This window comes from Heterodontus francisci, chromosome 16, assembly GCF_036365525.1.
Source record: "Heterodontus francisci isolate sHetFra1 chromosome 16, sHetFra1.hap1, whole genome shotgun sequence".
NCBI lineage: Eukaryota > Metazoa > Chordata > Chondrichthyes > Heterodontiformes > Heterodontidae > Heterodontus > Heterodontus francisci.
The window spans coordinates 25,675,885-25,697,039 of record NC_090386.1 but is presented as its reverse complement, the minus strand read 5'-3'; the positions used below and the strand labels follow the sequence as shown (position 1 = coordinate 25,697,039).

Genomic DNA, 21,155 nt, shown 5'->3' with positions numbered 1-21,155 from the left:
GTTCCCCACACAATCACCCCACAATCTCAGCTGTTATCATGGGAATGCCGCCCAGACTAGTCCTTCTCACCTTCTCGTAGCTGGATAGAGAGCGTTGAACTGGGAGCAGGATACGTGGCATCCTTATAATAGTTTGAACACATTTTGGAGCTACATCACATAGACGAAATACATTTATATATAAGCACTTGTAGGAAAACATTTCTAAGCATTTCCCACAGATATAATGAAAAAGACAGACATTTAGCCAAAGAAGGACAGATTAGAAGTGACCAAATGCTTGGCTAATGAAATAGGTTTAAAGGATGGTGTGAAAGGAAGAGGAAGAGATAGAGAACTGGAGACAGTTGAGAGCAGGGCTGTCGCCGTTAGAGCAAAGCAAGGGTATAGGCTCAAGAGGCCAGAATCAGAGTTAGTGAGTTTGTGGGGGGGGGGGAAAGGGTTGTAGAGCTAGAGGAGTTGTAGAGACAGGGTGGGGCAAGACCAAGGAATGATGTAAACGCAAGGATGAGATTGTTAAATTTGAGAAGGACCAGATGGTGCAGATGGGATATGGGCAGCAGAGCTTTGGTTGAGCTGAAATCTACGGAGCATGGAATGCAGGCAGTGGAATATTGGAGGTGACAAAGGCATGGTTGGAAGATTCAGTAGCAGACGGGCTTAGGTATGGGTGGAGGATGGCGATGTTACAGTGGTGGAACCAGGTGACCTTTGTGATGGAGAAGATATAGTTTCAGAAGCTTAATGTGGAGTCAAATAGTAGTCTGAGTTTGTAAACAGTCTGGTTCAACCTGAGACAGTGGCCAAGAGGACACTGAATCAGTGGTAAGGGCACAGTTTATCTGAAGGGGCTAAGACAATGGCTTGATCTTTCCAATGTTTAGCTGGAGAAAACTAGGGAAGGCAGTGACATAGTGGTATTGTCACTGGACTAGTAACCCAGAGACCCAGGGTATTGCTCTGGGGACATGGGTTCAGATCCCACCACAGCAGAAAGTGGAATTTGTATTCAATCAATAAGTCTAGAATTAAAACCTAGTCTAATGATGGCCACTGTTGTGAAAACCTATCTAGTTTATTAATGTCCTTTAGGGAAGGAAATCTGCTGTCCTTACCTGGTCTGGCCTACCATACATGTGATTCCAGCATGATTCTTAAGTGCCGTCTGAAATGGCCGAGCAAGCCACTCAGTTGTATCTAACCGCTACAAAGTCAATAAGGAATGAAACCGGATGGACCATCCGGCATCGACGTAGGCACCAGATACGACAATGGCAAACCCAGCCCTGTCGACTCTGCAAAGTCCTCCTTACTAACATCTGGGGGCTTGTGCCAAAGTTGGGAGAGCTGTCCAACAGACTAGTCAAGCAACAGCCTGACACAGTCATACTCACAGAATCATACCTTACAATGTCCCAGACACTGCCATCACAATCCCCGGGTATGTCCTGTCCCACTGGCAGGACAGTCCCAGTAGAGGTGGTGCAACAGTGGTATACAGTAGGGAGGGAGTTGCCCTGGGAGTTCTCAACATCGTCTCCAGACCCCATGAAGTCTCATGGCATCAGGTCAAACATGGGCAAGGAAATCTCCTGCTGATTACCACCTACTACCCTCCCTCAGCTGATGAGTCAGTACTCTGCCATGTTGAACACCACTTGGAGGAAGCACTGAGGATGGCAAGGGCGCAGAATGTACTCTGGATGGGGGGACTTCAATGTCCATCAGCAAGAGTGGCTCGGTAGCACCATGACTGACCAAGCTGGCCGAGTCCTAAAGGACATAGCTGCTAGACTGGGTCTGCAGCAGTTGGTGAGGGAACCAACAAGATGAAAAAGCATACTTGACCTTGTCCTCACCAATCTGTCTGCCGCAGATGCATCTGTCAATGACAGTATTGGTAGGAGTGACCACTGCATAGTCCTTGTGGAGACAAAGTCCCACCTTTACATTAGTACACCCTCCATCATGTTGTGTGACACTACCACCGTGCTAAATGGGATAAAATTTCAAACAGATCTAACAATGCCAAACTGGGCATTGATGAGGCACTGTGGGCCATCAGCAGCAGCAGAATTGTACTCAACCACAATCTATAACCTCATGGCCCAGCATACCCCTACTCTACCATTACCATCAAGCCGGGAGGCCAACCCTAGTTCAATGAAGACTGCAGGAGGGCAAGCCAGGAGCAGCACCAGACATACCTCAAAATGAGGTGTTAACCCGGTGAAACTACAAGCCAGGACTACTTGTGTGCCAAACTGCGTAAGCAGCATGCGATGGACAGAGCTAAGTGATCCCATAACCAACGGATAAGAGCTAAGCTCTGCAGTCCTGCCACATCCAGTCGTGAATGGTGGTGGACAATTAAAAAACCAACTGGAGGAGGTTGCTCCACAAATATCCCCATTCTCAATGATGGGGAAGCCCAGCACATCGGTGCAAAAGATAAGGCTGAAGCATTTACAACAATCTTCAGCCAGAAGTGATGAGTTGATGATCCATCTTGGCCTCCTCCTGAAGCCCCCAGCATCACAGATGCCAGTCTTCAGCCAGTTCGATTCACTCCACATGATATCAAGATACGACTGAAGGCACTGGATACTGTGAAGGCAATGGGCCCTGACAACATTCCAGCAATAGTACTGAAGACCTGTGCTCTAGAACTTGCCACGCCCCTAGCCAAGCTGTTCCAGTACAGCGATACCACTGGTATCTACCCAGCAATGTGGAAAATTGCCCAGGTATGTCCTGTACACAAAAAGCAGGACAAGTCCAACCTGGCCAATTACCGCCCCATCAGTCTGCTTTCAATCATCAGTAAAGTGATGGAAGGTGTCGTCGACAGTGCGATCAAGTAGCACTTGCTTATCAATAATCTGCTCGGTGATGCTCAGTTTGGGTTCTGCCATGGCCACTGTTATGACCAGGTAAGAAAGGTATCTAGGGGTCTTTCTCAGCCTTCACCTGGTCTTATTGTAACAGGGTTTTGTTTTAATCACACTGTGTTTTGAGCTCCCCCTTGGTGAATCTTTGTTCACCGCTTTCCAATTATAAGGCAACAAAAAGAGCACAAACAGGCTTTCTTAGGTTTAAAGAAGAAAAGTGAAATTTATTAAAACTTAAACTCTAATCTGGTTAATGTATACGGATACATGCCGCGCCCTATGCTAGCATGTATACGCGATACGCACATGCAAATTGAGACAGAAAAGAGCTGAAGAAAAATAGTGGAGAGGTTTGAGGCAATCTCTGAAGAGGGATTTTTGTTACTGTGCTTCGAGCTCACTGTAGTCCTTGCTTGTAGGTAGATCTTGTTTTTCATTGGGGCTCAGTATTCTCCTTAAACCTTGTTCACTGTAGGAGACTTTTCTGTCTTGAGGTTCATGCGTCTTCAGTTCCATGAGAAAGAGATAAGAGCAGACAGGAGCGTTGGCGGGAAGCCAGCCATGTGAGGTCTTTTCAGTCCAGCAGCAAACAGCTTTCTGGCTTCAAAAACTCTGTGGCAAGTTCAAATTCAAAAAGCTCCGACAGCCAGTTAGTCATGTGACTAAACTGGTCTGACCACGTCTGATTGCGTATTCGGCCATCTTAGCAGTTAACTTGGTCCTTCACCCTGAACGTGTGGTAATCAAAAGTCCATTGTCAATTAAATTGGAGCGGGGAATGGTCCTTTGTCCCCTTTAAGCACCATCTGTAAATATGCAAATGTCCTTCCAGTCAAGGGTCTAGTGTTGCTTTCTTTTAAAACTCAAGTTCTTTCTTTACTGCTGTAACAGTTTAAAAATCAATGTTCATGTGGTGAAATTAATGTGCCTCATTCTTGGCGGGTGGGGCCCTACATAGTCAGCTTCTGACCTCATTACAGGCTTGGTTCAAACATGGACAAAAGAGTTGAACTCAAGAGATGAGGTGAGAGTGACTGCCCTTGACATCAAGGCAGCATTTGATCGAGTATGGCATCAAGGAGCCATAGCAAAACTGAAGTCAATGGGAATCAGGGAGAACACTCTCCACTGGCTGGAGTTATACCTAGCCCAAAGGAAGATGGTTATGGTTGTTGGAGGTCAATCATCTCAGCTCCAGGACATCATTGCAGGAGTTCCTCAGGGTAGTGTCCTAGGCCCAACCATCTTCAGCTGCTTCATCAATGACCTTCCTTCAATAATAAGGTCAGGAGTGGAGATGTTTGCTGATGATTGCACAATATTCAGTACCATTCGTGACTCCTCAGATACTGAAGCAGTCCATGTAGAAATGCAACAAGACCTGGACAATATCCAGGCTTGAGCTGATTAGGGCGGTACAGTGGCGCAGTGGTTAGCACCGCAGCCTCACAGCTTCAGGGACCCAGGCTCGATTCTGGGTACTGCCTGTGCGGAGTTTGCAAGTTCTCCATGTGACCACGTGGGTTTTCGCCAGGTGCTCCGGTTTCCTCCCACTGCCAAAGACTTGCAGGTGATAGGTAAATTGGCTGTTGTAAATTGCCCCTAGTGTAGGTAGGTGGTAGGGAATACGGGATTGCTGTAGTGTTAGTATAAATGGGTGGTTGTTTATGGTCGGCACAGACTCGGTGGGCCAAAGGGCCTGTTTCAGTGCTGTATCTCTAAATAAATAAATAAAATGAGGCAAGTACCATTCATGCCACACAAGTGCCAGGCAATGACCATCTCAAACAAGAGAGAATCTAACCATCTCCCCTTGACATTTCATGGCATTACCATTGCTGAATCCCCCACTATTAACATCCTAGGGGTTACCATTGACCAGAAACTGAACTGGAGGAGCCATATAAATACCATGGCTACAAGAGCAGGCAGAGGCTAGGAATCCTGCGGCAAGTAACTCACCTCCTGACTCCCAAAAGCCTGTCCACCATCTACAAGGCACAAGTCAGGAGTGTGATGGAATACTCTCTACTTGCCTGGATGGGTGTAGCTCCACCAACACTCAAGAAGCTCGACACCGTCCAGGACAAAGCAGCCCGCTTGATTGGCACCCCATCTATGAACATTCACTCCCTCCGCCACCGACACACAGTGGCAGCAGTGTGTACCATCTACAAGATGCACTGCAGCAACACACCAAGGCTTCTTAGACAACACCTTTCAAACCCGCCACCTCTACCACCTAGAAGGACAAAGGCAGCAAATGGTTGGGAACACCACCACCTGCAAGTTCCCCTCCAAGCCACACACCATCCTGACCTGGAACTATATCGCCGTTCTTTCACTGTTGCTGGTTCAAAATACTGGAATGCCCTTCCTAATAGCACTGTGGGTGCCCCTACTCCATATGGACTGCAGCGGTTCAAGAAGGCAGCTCACCACCACCTTCTCAAGGGCAATTAGGGATGGGCAATAAATGCTGGCCTAGCCAAAAATGCCCACATCTCATGAATGAATTAAAAAATAATTCAGGAGTCGATGTCAGACAAACAATTGCACAACACTAGGGAGTAAAGGGATGGAGAGGTAAAGCTGGGGGTCATATGTGTGGCTGTTCACCCCATGTATGTGGATGAGCTTGCTAAGGAACAACATGTAGATGAAGGAGATTTGGGGCACAAGGATTGTTATGAGAGGCTTCTTTTTTTTAAAATGTTTTTAAGGACTCATATTTAAATTGTGGAAATGGATTCATTTGGAAGCCTGAATGCTGGTCTTTTTTTTCACTGAGGTAAATGAAAGGGCACCTGACTGAAAACATTTACTGGAAGAATCAAGGAGTGCTAAAAACAACCTCTACTGGAGATCGCCTGCCTTAAGGTAAATAAACAACAGGAACCTTGGACTAAGGGGAGATGTTTATAGAGAAGCCACACATCAAGGTTTTTGGAGGTCTGGAGGTTGACTTTCTGTTTTGGAGTTGGAATTGTTTTCAGTTCAGTTGGGGTGTGAACTGTTTTGATGACAGTCGGTGTTTTGCCTGCCAAGGAAAAAGACACCCCAAGCTCATCTTTCCTGCACCTTTCTAAGAGACCCTGAGGAGTCCAGTGTGTCAGTTCCTCTTTCCTCCTGTCTTTGCAAAAACCCTGTGATTCATGTGTGTGCTGGCTGAAGCCCCTGATGTCACATTTCTTTTGGAAAAACCTGCCAGATCAATTCTCAACGCTGCCTGAAAAGAACTGCTCCAGAAAAGATCCCAGTGACCTGTCACTGTATACCCGGACACCAGACCAAAAGGGACAACTGACATCCTTCCATATATTCTGTTTTTTTCTTCAAGAATTAGCAAGTATTTGGCCAAATATCCTTTTTTTGTCTTTTTCTTGTAATAGACCTCTGCGGAGAGAATTTCTGTATTTTTACAGTGTGTGTGAGTTTGTGTGTGGGGGATTTTAATAGGGAAATTTCATATTTAAATCTGTGTGTTAATGCTTTGCTTTGTTACTGGATAGTCTTGTTTTATAATAAACTGATAATTTTGTTGTTATTAAAGAAATCTGGTTGGTGTAGTTTATTCTGGGATAAAGAATTAAGCATATGATTGACGACATCAATAACTGGGTAAGTATTTAAATATATGTTATCTGTGAAGAAGTGGAACTAGAAAAGACAGTACACTCCTCCCACCTCAGTCGTAACAGAATAAAGAATTTGTTTTTAATGTGCATTCATGGTTACAGAGGCAAACTGGCAACCATTGTGTGCATAGCAGGATCCCACAAGATGAATGACCAGTTAATCTGTTTTTTGATTGCATTTATTGACAGCATTATTTGCACCACAAATGGGTTAGATTGGATTTCTGACTGGTCTCATTGGGAGACAAGACACATCCAACAGTTTGCAATGAGTAATTTGATCCTGCCAACTATAGAGTAATTCAAGGTTCCTGCAGTGTGTTATTTGATCCAATCATTGTCAAGCAGGCTCCAAAGCTCACAGTACTGCTTTCAGGGAACAGACAGGAATCACACTCGCAGGTTAGGAGCACTTAGCGCTCACAGTATCAGGTTCAGAGAATGTGCAGCGTTGCACTACCAAGTTTAGAAACGAGCAGCGCTTAGATTCCTATGTTCAGAGAACTTGCAGCGCTCACACTTTCGTGTTTAGAGAATGTGCAGCACTCACACTACCGAGTTTATAAAACATGCAGCCCTTATACTTCTAAGTTCAGAGAATGCGTGGCATTCACACTACCCGAGTTCAGAGAAGGCACAATGCCCAGATTTCAAAGTACAGCTCACACGTCTGAGTTCAGATAGGAAGGGTTGAGGGATGCACAGATTTCAACATGGGGAGGAGAACTTTAAAATTGAGGTGTTGTTGGAGCAGGAGCCAATGTAGATCAGTGAGCACAAGGATGATAGGTGAATAGGGCTTGCTGAGAGTTAGGATATACGCAGCAAATTCATGAAAGGCGGAAGATGGGGGGCTGGCCAGGAGAACATTGGAATAGTCGAGACTGGCAAATAACATATAAATGTAAAGAAATGCATGTTGGTAAAAGCAGAAAATAAGCTCTTAATTTCTAAGGAGAACAACCTCAGTTTCTCTAGACTCTCCACATAACTGAAGTCTTTCATCTTTGGTATCATTCTACTAAGTTTCCTCTGCACCCTCTCTAAGACCTTGACATCCTTCCAGAATTGGCTTCAGTGCCGTAGCTGAGGCCTAATCAGTTTTTAATAAGGCTGCGTTTGCTGACAACACAACCACTAGGTAGCGCAGTACTGGCACATGCGCAAATCAATTGAAACATCACTGTCTGTGTCGTCTCAGGCAGTTGCCAGTAATAAAGATGGCGCTGCTCAATTTGACACTAAAAAGCGAATTAAACCCAAACCCCCCTCCATGGCCACGATCGTCCATCTCCACCCCACCCTCCAACAGTACCCCGCCATCACCTGCGATTGCTGCCTCAATCGCTGCTTCTCTTCCCCACTGCCTCCCATGATCGCCACTTCTCTTCCCCGCTCCCGTTTGCTCGTCGTCCAGAGAAGCAGCAGGGGTTGGAGGAACGAGCGGGAAGGGAAGCAGTGCGGCGGGATGGAGCGGCATGCAGACGGGCGCAGGACAGAGTGGGGAAGATAAGCTGCGATTGTGGGAGGGGGAGGGAGCGGGTTACTGTTGGAGGGGTTGGAGGCAGTGATCACAGCCATTGAGGGCTGAGGCTACACTAGGACGTCCTGAGGTCTGACAACATTACGTGGTGATATCACCACGCGCATGTGCAGATTCTTACTGGCAAGCTGGCAAATGTTTGGACACACTGATGACATCCGCAATCGCTCTGCCCATGCTCTGCATTGTCAGGAGACACTTTGCTTTCATAAATGTTTTGCATAATTTCCTTGCTTCTATTAATAAAGCCAAGGATCCTGTAAGACTTTTAACAGCCTTCTCTCCTTGCCCTGCCATCTTCATAGACTTGCTTCCGTATACCCACAGGCATCTCTGTTCCTGCACCAAACTGTACCATTTAGTTTATATTGCCTCTTCTCTTTCTTCCTACTTCCCCAATAGCTACCACCCCCATGCCCCTGAATTCCAGACCTTCCCCTCCCCCACCCAGTTTCCAGGCCTCCACCCCTTCCCTGAGTTCTAGGCCTTCTCCTCTCCCCCCACCCTATGGAGTTCCAAACCTTTTCCAGACAAGAAACATGGTTCAAGGCCTCAGGCTCTGGCAAGGTGCAACCACAAATGAGACACACATGCGCGGCTCCAGTGGGGGTGGGGGGGAGGGGGCAGTCCCCATTCAGGTGTGCATGCACAAAAGGGCTGAGAATGCCTTGTAAGTAATCACTCCATATTTATATCAGCAGCAATTACTGAAATAATTACTTACCAAACCTATGGATTGATTTGGAGCACTCACACTTCACTTTACTCATAGTGCAATCAGATACCATTTGTAAGCCAACATTACCATCAAACCTGTCAAAATGCAAAATTTAACTACATTAGGAGTTGCTTTTTATTAGCCACCTCTGATGACTTCTCATGCTGCACACTTTTTTAGGCCAAAAAGTCAAGCTTCTAGCTTTTTGTCAATCACAATGTTCAGTTGCCATGTCCCAACTTCATGTTAGAATGTTCTTGGCTTCCATTCAGTGCCTCTTTCATGGTGGAAGATAGAAAAATAGAAATCTTATCATGTGAAGATTCACCACTATATGTTGCAACTTGTTCAGACATAGTACATTTTGCTCCTTGGAAAAATACCACCAAGCACATTCGTAACCTGAAGCATGATATAAAAGATCAAGGTGTCCAAATTGCAGTCCATGGGGCACATGTCACCCACAAGTTCTGGTCCTTGAAGCCCATTCAACTTAGTCCAGTTCACACTTCAATTTCCTATTTAGATTTTAGATTTAGATATACAGCACTGAAACAGGCCCTTCGGCCCACCGAGCCTGTGCCGACCATTAACCACCCATTTATACTAATCCTACACTAATCCCATATTCTTACCACATCCCCACCTGTCCCTATATTCCCCTACCACCTACCTATACTAGTGGAAATTTATAATGGCCAATTCACCTATCAACCTGCAAGTCTTTTTGGCTGTGGGAGGAAACCGGAGCACCCGGAGGAAACCCACGCAGACACAGGGAGAACTTGCAAACTCCACACAGGCAGTACCCAGAATTGAACCCGGGTCGCTGGAGCTGTGAGGCTGCGGTGCTAACCACTGCGCCACTATGCCGCGCTAAACCTATTTGCAGGTTTGTTTTGTTTGAATTTTGTGAGCTGGAGATTTGAAAAGGGCAGTTCTTGGTGCTGTTGCCTTATTGATGAAAAAATCCTAAATTAGAACATCAAGATCTATTAGTACCTGCAGCTTAAGATATGCAAATTAACGGGAACATAAATTTAAATTTTCCCATGTCCCCACCGAATGCTTGCTTTCAGCGACTGGTGTACAAGGACACCCAGGTCTCATTGCACCTCCCCCTTTCCCAATCTATCACCATTCAGATAATAATCTGCCTTTCTGTTTCTGCAACCAAAGTGGATTACCTCACAATTATCCACGTTATACTGCATCTGCCATGTATTTGCCCACTCACCCAACTTGTCCAAATCACATTGGAGCCTCTTTGCATCCTCCTCACAGCTCACAGTCCCCCCCCCCGCCCCCAGCTTTGTGTCATCTGCAAACTTAGAAATGTTACATTTAGTTCCCTTACCCAAGTCATTAATATATATTGTGAATAGCTGAGGCCCAAGCACCGATCCCTGCGGTACCTCATTAGTCACTGCCTGCCACCTGGAAAAAGACCCGTTTATTCCTACTCTGTTTCCTGTCTGTCAATGTCAACCACTTCTCTATCCAAGACAGTATATTACCCACAATCACATGCTTTAATTTTGCACACTAACCTCTTATGTGGGACCTCAGTTTTGTTGAAAATTGGTTCTGTTCAACTAAAAGCAGATTCTGCAATGTTCTATTGGTATCATAAAGGAAAACCTTCAGGCATCTTCATGATGCACATTGATAATTTCTTATGGGGTGGTACTGCAGATTTTGAGAAATATGTTATTAATAAGATTAGGGCAGAATTTAAGATTGGGATTCAGACTTGTGGGGTCTTTAAATATTTTGGTTTAGATATTAAGCAGACTAAATCTGGAATAAGTTTGAATCAACAATTCTATTTAGAAAGTGTTACTCCCTCCCGGTTAATCGTGTTAGGTCATTACAGAAAGCTGATATATCTAAAGCACAGATTGAGCAATTGCGAAACCTGGTGGGTCAATTAAACTGGTTGGGGTCTCACACTAGGCCTGATGCTAGTTTCGATGTGCTGGAGTTAAGCACAATGATGAAACATCCAAAAGTTGAGAATGTTTTAAGGGCAAATAAAACGTTGAAAAAACTAAATCTGGAGAAATGTGTACTGAAGTTCCCGTCATTGGGTGACCCAAAGAACATGAAGCTAATCATTTTTAGTGATGCTTCACATGCTAATCTTGCTGATGGGTATTCAAGTGCAGCTGGCTTCATAATATTTCTGATGGGTGAAAATGGGAAATGTTGTCCTTTAGCTTGGGAGGCTATGAAAATAAAACGGGTTGTTCAAAGCATGCTAACTGCAGAAATACCGGGTCTTGTGGAGGCAGTGGATATGGGGTTCCATTTGTCAAATATTCTGGGTGAAATTCTGAACAAGGGACATCCTGAAGATAGGATACCCACTGAATGTTATGTGTGGGACAATGTACACTCGACAAAAAGTGTGAGAAAGAAAAGACTATGGGCTGAATTTTACCATCCTCTTGACGTTGGGAGTTGTGGCTGGGGAGCCCATAAAATTCTTCCAGGAGAGGCCCGCCTCGACCCCCGACATTGAGAAGGCCCCACCACATATTACTAGTGATAGTGGGACCTTGGTGCGGTCTCCGCCGCTCAACGGCAGAACCCCAATTACCAAATGTAAAGTGCCACTTACCTTTCCCGATTATGCATCCTGCCACCTCTGACTCCATACTTCCGCATTTTACATTGAATGGGCGGCCGTCACATGCTGTCTTGTTCACGAACATGAAAGCCGACAGGACATCAGAAGCAGGAGTACTCGACGGTGAAGATAAGTCCAGATACAGAGGTCTTAACTCTGCATACGTGAAGGGAGGGAGGGAGGATTACAGGGGTCGGAACTCTGCATACTTGAAGGGAGGGGGAGATTAGAGGGGTCTCAACTCTGCATACTGGAAGGGATGTGGGAGTGGGGAGGGGATTACAGGGGCCACGTCTGCAGATGTGTAGGAGCCACTGCGATTCTGCCCTCTGTAAAAGGTTGTCAGCTCTGTGCCATTGACTGCCTCTGTCAGTGAAAGAGCAATGGCACTCGAGTCACCCTGTATGTGGAGAGAGTGCCAGAAACGGTAGGCGTGTGAAGTTTATATGTCTGGTGGGTCAATCGATGCAGCTTGTACAATCTTTATGTGGTCATGCAGTGCTACTCTTAGTGGGAGCTAAGATGGGAAATGTCATGCCATGCCATATACCTTCTGCAGGAAAGCACCAGATGTACCACTCAACATCAGTCTCTGCCCTGTCAGAAATCTTCGATGAAGTGAAGGAACCGAGTTTAATTGCAAATTGGAGATGGGGATGGTTCACTCTATATCAATTGATCCGCTTCTTGTGAGGATTCATATGCGCCACAGGCAAAACCAACAGGCAGTTACAGCCCTAGTAGAGGCCCCCGGTCGTGAGCAGCAGCACCCAAGGAGAGCTCACCACTACAGAGTGCTGCGCATCTACAGGTCCCTCATGACATACTTGCAGATGTTAGAGCGCCAGTGTCAGAGGTGACTGCGAATGTCGAGATAGGCAATGACACATCTCTGTGCCCTGCTGAACGATGACCTGCAGCCCAGGAGCTTCAGGGGACATCCTATGCCTGTGGCCCTCAAAGTGACAGCAGCTCTCAATTTTTATGCCTCTGCATCATTTCAGGGGCCCACCGCAGACCTTTGTGGGGTCACACAGTCAGTAGTTGCAGCACCGCTGTATCAGGGAGGTCACCGATGCCCTGTACCAGAAGGCTGGTGACTATATCCGCTTCACGAAAGCCAGGCCTCGAAGGCCATCGGTTTTGGCTCCATCGCGGGATTCCCTAGGGTGCAAGGGGTCATAGATTGCACCCATGTGGCCATCAAGGCTCCTGCCGGGCAACGAGCTGAATACGTAAAGCATAAGGGCTTCCACTCAATGAACGTGCAGCTCCTATGTGATCACCGGAAACTATTCATGCAAATCTGTGCCCGCTTTCCAGGCAGCTGCGATGATGTCTTCATCTTGCGCCAGTCCCAGCTGCCGCTGCTGTTCACTGAAATGGCTCAGATGGAAGGGTGGCTTCTTGGAGACAAGGGCTACCCCTTGCATACATGGCTCCTGACACCAGTGAGATACCCCAGCACTGCTGCAGAAGAGAGATACAATGCCAGCCATGGAGCTACAAGAGCCACCATTGAGCAGGCAATCAGCATGCTGAAAATGCGATTCCGCTGCCTGGATAGATCAGGTGATGCCCTGCAGTACGAGCTGGAAAGGGTAGCTCGCATCGTTGCTGTCTGCTGTGCTCTGCACAACTACACACTCAATAGGGGGGAGGCCTTGCAGGATGCAGAGAGACATGAGCAGGATTTATCCTCAGATGACGAGACCTTACAGCTGGGAAGGCACATAGGAGGACAGAGAGCATCCAGGCACCGCATGCAGGGCGAGCAACAAGCTAAGGATGCACGGCAGTGCCTCATTGATCAAAGGTTCTCCGTGTCATAGGAACCACCATGGGCTCTGCAAGCCACACAGCACCCTCGTTCACCTGTTGTGCAGTAGTTCGCATCTGCAACAACTTTGCGTCCACTATTACTGGCAGCAGCAAACTGAGCCATTATCCGTGTTACTGCATCCATGGAGACGGACGAGTGATATTGGCATGGCAATGATGTTATTCCATACATTGGCAGTTCTGAAAGGCCAATGATGTAAAGGGAGGAGCCACAATCGATACTTCATTCACACAGTAAAAGCAACACACGTTAGTGAAGAAGATTTTGATTTCGGCCTTTCTACATTGTACATTGCACACCTATTATCCTGAGTTTGGCTTTGGAGACTCTGCAAAGGTCATTAAAATAAAAGCAAAATACTGCGGATGCTGGAAATCTGAAACAAAAACAAGAAATGCTGGAATCACTCAGCAGGTCTGGCAGCATCTGTGGAAAGAGAAGCAGAGTTAACGTTTCGGGTCAGTGACCCTTCTTCGGAACTGCCAGAGCCAGAACCAGAACTTCGGAACCAGTTCCGAAGAAGGGTCACTGACCCGAAACGTTAACTCTGCTTCTCTTTCCACAGATGCTGCCAGCCCTGATGAGTGATTCCAGCATTTCTTGTTTTTGCTGCAAAGGTCATTGTTCATCCAACTGGTTGAAAAAGGTAGCTATTACCATTGAATGGGGTGATTAACATTTCTAATGCTTTCTTCAAGTCCAGTCCAGACATGATGATGGGTTCAGTCTCCAGCAGTCACTATGTATATTTGCAGTACAGGAGCTGTCATTTGATCTCTTACTTCATTTTGTCTTGTCGCAAAACTGTGTTCATTTTGGGAGATTAATTCATCAGTTCATTTTTATAGTTCACAATTGATCCTTGCATGAGCATGACACCTCGCCTCAAAAAGAAAATAATGTAAGTCCTTGGTATTGCATATTTTGTTGGTTTTTAGAAAGAAAGTAAAAACACATGATAGCACAAATCTACACACGTTCATCACATGCATTCCGCAGATTTACTGTCACAAGCCGTTCAGTTTACTGGTGGCACATTGTTTTTCCCAGTTATGTGTGTGACTTTCAGGTTAAAGGCTGGAGAAGTAAACTACATCTAAACAGCCTGGCGTTGTTAACTTTAAATTTTTCCGAGGAGGTTAGTGGGTTGTGGTCAGTGTAGATCAGTATTTTCTGGTTTCAGTTATGAACATAAACTTCAAAAAGTTGCAGGGCGAACAGAAGTCCCAATACCTCCTTTTCAATGGTGGAATATTTACATTGGTGTTTATTTAATTTTTTTGAAAAATAGTCAATTAGCCTCTTGATGCCTGAGTCATCTTGGAGTAAGACCTCTCCTACTCCTACAGCGCTTGTGTTGATAGCCACTTTAAAGGGTCTATCAAAATTTGGAGTTGCTAATACAGGCTCATTTCTTAAAATTGCCTTCAACTTTTCAAAAGCCATCTGGCACCGTTCTGACCACACTACCTTGGTGCTGTTCTTTAATAGGTCAGTTAAGGGGACAATTAGGGTGCTAAAGTTGAGAACAAATTTCTGTAGAAACCACACATCCCCAGGTATCACATTATTTCTCTCTTGGTCTTGTTAATGGGGAAATCTATCAGGACTTGTACTTTTGCTGCCTTTGGCAACACCCGACCTTGGCCTACAGTATGTCCTAAATAGGTCACTGTGGCCTTAGCAAGGTCACTTTTAGCTAAATTGGCCACGCGGTTAGCATTTTGCAGACCCTTAAATAGTGCTCTTATATGGTTTAGGTGGTCTTTCCAGGTGTCGCTATAGACCAACAGGTCGTCCACGTAGACGACACCTGGTTTAAACAATTATATGTTGTCTACCTGGATGACCTGATTCATCAATCTCTGAAAGGTTGTTGGTGGGTTCTTCAACTCGAATGGCATGACTTTACACTGGAATAAATCATCAGGTGTTACAAGAACTGAAATTTCTTTGGCTTGGGTGGTCATCGGGACTTGGCAGTATCCTTAGAATGTGACGACCGCAAAGTTAATGCAGTGACACAAACAGACTCATACCCGATTCCCCAAGCTGAAGTAGGTTCATCTTCCCTTTGTCCTCTGGGACACTCCTGCTTGCAAGTATTTGTCCAGATTCCACTGCACTCCCCTAGGGCATTTCGACTAGGTGAGGTATCACCCTCACGGGTTCTCTGTCCTCTTGTGGACTTTCTTTGCCTCTGCAGGTTTCTGTAAATGCTGTTAGCAACTCTGGTGGGGTGCTTCTGGATTCTGCATTTACATAGGAGGATGCGGGGCCAAATTTTTCCAACATTTCAGGGTTGGCTGATTGGACAGCCAAAGTCCGATCGTAAGGGCTGGAAGGCTAGGAACAGACGAATCCCTTGAGGAATATAAAGACAGTAGAAAGGAACTTAAGCAAGGAGTCAGGAGGGCTAAAAGGGGTCATGAAAAGTCATTGGCAAACAGGATTAAGGATAATCCCAAGGCTTTTTATACATATATAAAGAACAAGAGGGTAGCCAGGGAAAGGGTTGGGCCATTCAAGGACAGAGATGGGAATCTATGTGTGGAGCCAGAGGAAATGGGCGAGGTACTAAATGAGTACTTTGCATCAGTATTCACCAAAGAGAAGGATTTGGTGGATGATGAGCCGAAGGAAGGGAGTGTAGATAGTCTCAGTCATCTCATTATCAAAAAGGAGGAGGTGTTGGGTGTCTTGCAAAGCATTAAGGTAGATAAATCCTCAGGGCCTGATGAGATCTACCCCAGAATACTAAGGGAGGCAAGGGAAGAAATTGCTGGGGCATTGACAGAAATCTTTGCATCCTCATTGGCTACAGGTGAGGTCCCAGAGGACTGGAGAATAGCCAATGTTGTTCCTTTGTTTAAGAAGGACAGCAAGGATAATCCAGGAAATTATAGGCCGGTGAGCCTTACTTCAGTGGTAGGGAAATTATTAGAGAGGATTCTTCGGGACAGGATTTACTCCCATTTGGAAACAAACAAACTTATTAGCGAGAGGCAGCATGGTTTTGTGAAGGGGAGGTCGTGTCTCACTAATTTGATTGAGTTTTTTGAGGAAGTGACAAAGATGATTGATGAAGGAAGGGCAGTGGATGTTATCTATATGGACTTCAGTAAAGCCTCTGACAAGGTCCCTCATGGCAGACTGATACAAAAGGTGAAGTCACACGGGATCAGAGGTGAGCTGGCAAGATGGATACAGAACTGGCTCGGTCATAGAAGACAGAGAGTAGCAGTGGAAGGGTGGTTTTCTGAATGGAGGGATGTGACTAGTGGTGTTCCACAGGGATCAGTGCTGGAACCTTTGCTCTTTGTAGTATATATAAATGATTTGGTGGAAAATGTAGCTGGTCTGATTAGTAAGTTTGCGGACGACACAGAGGTTGCTGGAGTTGCGGATAGTGATGAGGATTGTCAGAGGATACAGCAGGATATAGATGGGTTGGCACGGAACACAAAAGTCCGAGTGTATCAGGCCTGTGTCCTCAGTACCTTGCTCTATGGCAGCGAGGCCTGGACAACGTATGTCAGCCAAGAGCGACGTCTCAATTCATTCCATCTTCGCTGCCTCCGGAGAATACTTGGCATCAGGTGGCAGGACCGTATCTCCAACACAGTAGTCCTCGAGGCGGCCAAAATCCCCAGCTTATACATACTACTGAGTCAGCGGCGCTTGAGATGGCTTGGCCATGTGAACCGCGTGGAAGATGGCAGGATCCCCAAAGACACATTGTACAGCGAGCTCGCCGCTGGTATCAGACCCACCGGCCATCCATGTCTCCGCTTTAAAGACGTCTGCAAACGCGACATGAAATCCTGTGACATTGATCACAAGTCGTGGGAGTCAGTTGCTAGCGTCCGCCAGAGCTGGCGGGCAGCCATAAAGACGGGGCTAAAGTGTGGCGAGTCGAAGAGACTTAGTAGTTGGCAGGAAAAAAGACAGAGGCGCAAGGGGACAGCCAACTGTGTAACAGCCCCGACAAACAGATTTCTCTGCAGCACCTGTGGAAGAGCCTGTCACTCTAGAATTGGCCTTTATAGCCACTCCAGGCGCTGCTTCACAAAGCACTGACCACCTTCAGGCACTTATCCATTGTCTCTCGAGATAAGGAGGCCAAAGAAGATCGGCTGGAGACTTGGGCGGAGAAATGGCAGATGGAGTTTAATCCGGACAAATGTGAGGTAATGCATTTTGGAAGATCTAATGCAGGTGAGAAGTATACAGTAAATGGCAGAACCCTAATTGACCGGACGAAGCTGAAGAGCACAGCTGTCGATACTTTAATCTCCGATCCTGCTGTCTTCACTGTCCAGAGTGTCTGTGGCCACCGCGTGCGGTAAGTCCATTGAGGTGAAGAAGGCGCACCGGGACCCGAGGGAAGTCTTGAAAAAAGGTGCCCCGAACACCCAAAAAATCCACGAACGGCTCCACGGCCGCAACTTCAAAGCGCCCGCGGGAGATGGCTCGGAGAGCACCTGCAGCGCACTGTCAGCAATGCTGTATTCCTTTATATAAACCACATGAAAAATCCCTGAACGAATATAATCACCTTTGTAAGTCTGCCAAAAGATGCTTCACCTCCCGAAGGACGTGGATGAGCTTTCCGGACGTCGATGGTGGGCACTGAGGAAATGGCTTATTACCTGCACCCGCTTTCCCCCCCCTTCCCCTCCTTCTGCCCCCGCCCCTTCCCTGCTCCACCCTCTCAGCTCACCCCCTCACAACCCCGTCCCAGATCCCCCCCCCGCACCCCCTTCCCCTGCACCCCCCCACCCCCTTACAGCCCCCTTCCCAGCTCCCCCTTGCATCCCCTCCTCCCACCGGCATCATCCTACACCTGTGTAGGGGCCCTAACAACCCCACTGCCTTGTGGGCGTCTCGGGAGAGACCAAGGCTAAGGGAGTAAACCCTATAAGATAATCTGGAGTGGAACCCCGTGGGCGGTCATGTGTCACCTTTGGCATGTTTCCGGCAGTTCCTGCAGCCATACCGGTGCCAAACGTCGTGCTCTGCACTCCTTTGGACCCCACCAGAAAGGCCGAGAGGGGGGTTTTGATGACTGGGCAACTCTCAACCTCCATAAATTCGCCCAGGCATGCGCCATGGAGAGGTCACTCCATAGTTGCCTCACAGCGACTGAAACAACACAGAAGGCAGCAATTACGGGTTATAAGTCCAGATAAATTGACGTAGAAACTGGGCGTCACGGGTTGCCTTTGTCGGTCGGAGAGGCCATCGCACCTCACTGGACAGCTACCGCCCGCCTCAAACCGGGCAGCCCCCGGTCAATAAGGTTCTGTCCCGCCACAGTCTACCTGCTTCAATGGGTGCTTGGAGCTCAGGGTCATTGCCCGAAAGGTGGACTGATACACCGCACCAAACAACACGAAAAAAGGAAAGAAGGTACCGGCCCTTCGCTTTGCAAGCTGGAACGTCAGAACTATGTGTCCTGGCCTGTCGGAAGACCTTACACAAATCAACGATTCTCGGAAGACCGCCATCATTAACAACGAGCTCAGTGGACTCAATGCAGACATTGCAGCACTTCAGGAGACTCGCCTCCCCGCGAGTGGATCTCTAGCAGAGCAAGACTACACCTTCTTCTGGCAGGGCAGGGATCCTGAAGAACCAAGACAGCATGGAGTGGGCTTCGCCATCAGAAACTCCTTGCTCAGCATGATAGAGCCTCCCTCAAATGGCTCAGAACGCATACTGTCCATCCGACTGCTCACCACCTCTGGTCCAGTACACCTACTCAGCATCTATGCTCCAACACTCTGCTTCCCACCTGAAGCTAAAGATCAGTTCTACGAGGAACTCCATAACATCATTAGCAGCATCCCCAACACCGAACACCTATTCCTGCCGGGGGACTTTAATGCCAGGGTTGGGGCCGACCATGACTCATGGCCCTCCTGCCTTGGGCGCTAAGGCATTGGAAGGATGAATGAGAACGGGCAGAGACTGCTTGGGTTGTGTACCTATCATAACCTCTGCATCACCAACTCGTTCTTTCACACTAAACCCTGTCATCAGGTTTCATGGAGGCACCCAAGGTCGCGTCGTTGGCACCAGCTAGACCTCATTGTCACAAGGCGAGCCGCCTTAAACAGCGTTCAAATCACATGCAGCTTCCACAGTGCGGACTGCGACACCGACCACTCCCTGGTGTGCAGCAAGGTTAGACTCAGACCAAAGAAGTTGCATCATTCCAAGCAGAAGGGCCACCCGCGCATCAACACGAGCAGAATCTCTCACCCACAGCTGTTCCAAAAAGTTCTAAATTCACTTCTAACAGCCCTTCAAAACACTCCCACAGGGGATGCTGAGACCAAGTGGGCCCACATCAGAGACGCCATCTATGAGTCAGCTTTGACCACCTACGGCAAAAGTGCGAAGAGAAATGCAGACTGGTTTCAATCTCATGATGAAGAGCTGGAACCTGTCAGCCGCTAAGCGCATTGCACTGTTGAACTACAAGAAAGCCCCCAGCGATTTAACATCCGCAGCAATTAAAGCAGCCAGAGGCACTGCACAAAGAACAGCCAGGCGCTGCGCAAACGACTACTGGCAACACCTATGCAGTCATATTCAGCTGGCCTCAGACACCGGAAACATCAGAGGAATGTATGATGGCATTAAGAGAGCTCTTGGGCCAACCATCAAGAAGATCGCCCCCCTCAAATCTAAATCAGGGGACATAATCACTGACCAACGCAAACAAATGGACCGCTGGGTGCAGCACTACCGAGAACTGTACTCCAGGGAGAATGTTGTCACTGAGACCGCCCTCAATGCAGCCCAACCTCTACCAGTCATGGATGAGCTGGACATACAGTCAACCAAATCGGAACTCAGTGATGCCATTGATTCTCTAGCCAGCGGAAAAACCCCTGGGAAGGACAGCATTACCCCTGAAATAATCAAGAGTGCCAAGCCTGCTATACTCTCAGCACTACATGAACTGCTATGCCTGTGCTGGGACGAGGGAGCAGTACCCCAGGACATGCGCGATGCCAATATCATCACCCTCTATAAAAACAAAGGTGACCGCGGTGACTGCAACAACTATCGTGGAATCGCCCTGCTCAGCATAGTGGGGAAAGTCTTTGCTCGAGTCGCTATAAACAGGCTCCAGAAGCTGGCCGAGCGCGTCTACCCTGAGGCACAGTGTGGCTTTCGTGCAGAGAGATCGACCGTTGACCTGCTGTTCTCCCTTCGTCAGATACAGGAGAAATGCCGTGAACAACAGATGCCCCTCTACATTGTTTTCATTGATCTCACCAAAGCCTTTGACCTCGTCAGCAGATGTGGTCTCTTCAGACTACTAGAAAAGATTGGATGCCCACCAAAGCTACTAAGTATCATCACCTCATTCCATGACAATATGAAAGGCACAATTCAACATGGTGGCTCCTCATCAGACCCCTTTCCTATCCTGAGCGGCGTGTAACAGGGCTTGCACCCACACTTTTTGGGATTTTCTTCTCCCTGCTGCTTTCTCATGCGTTCAAGTCCTCTGAAGAAGGAATTTTCCTCCACACAAGATCAGGGGGCAGGTTGTTCAACCTGGCCCGTCTAAGAGCGAAGTCCAAAGTACGGAAAGTCCTCATCAGGGAACTCCTCTTTGCTGACGATGCTGCTTTAACATCTCACACTGAAGAGTGCCTACAGAGTCTCATCGACAGGTTTGCGGCTGCCTACAATGAATTTGGCCTAACCATCAGCCTCAAGAAAACGAACATCATGGGGCAGGACGTCAGAAATGCTCCATCCATCAATATTGGCGACCACGCTCTGAAAGTGGTTCAAGAGTTCACCTACCTAGGCTCAACTATCACCAGTAACCTGTCTCTCGATGCAGAAATCAACAAGCGCATG

General features: G+C 47.3%; 1 protein-coding gene across 1 annotated transcript in view; it reads right to left on the bottom strand.

The window, feature by feature from the left end:
• spo11 (SPO11 initiator of meiotic double stranded breaks) overlaps positions 1 to 21,155 on the bottom strand; it is a 117,864-nt gene that overhangs the window by 80,038 nt on the left and 16,671 nt on the right. Inside the window, exon 6 of the mRNA XM_068048470.1 lies at positions 8,797 to 8,885. Within this exon, the coding sequence (XP_067904571.1) occupies positions 8,797 to 8,885 (89 nt within the window). The remainder of the gene's footprint in view (positions 1 to 8,796; positions 8,886 to 21,155) is intronic.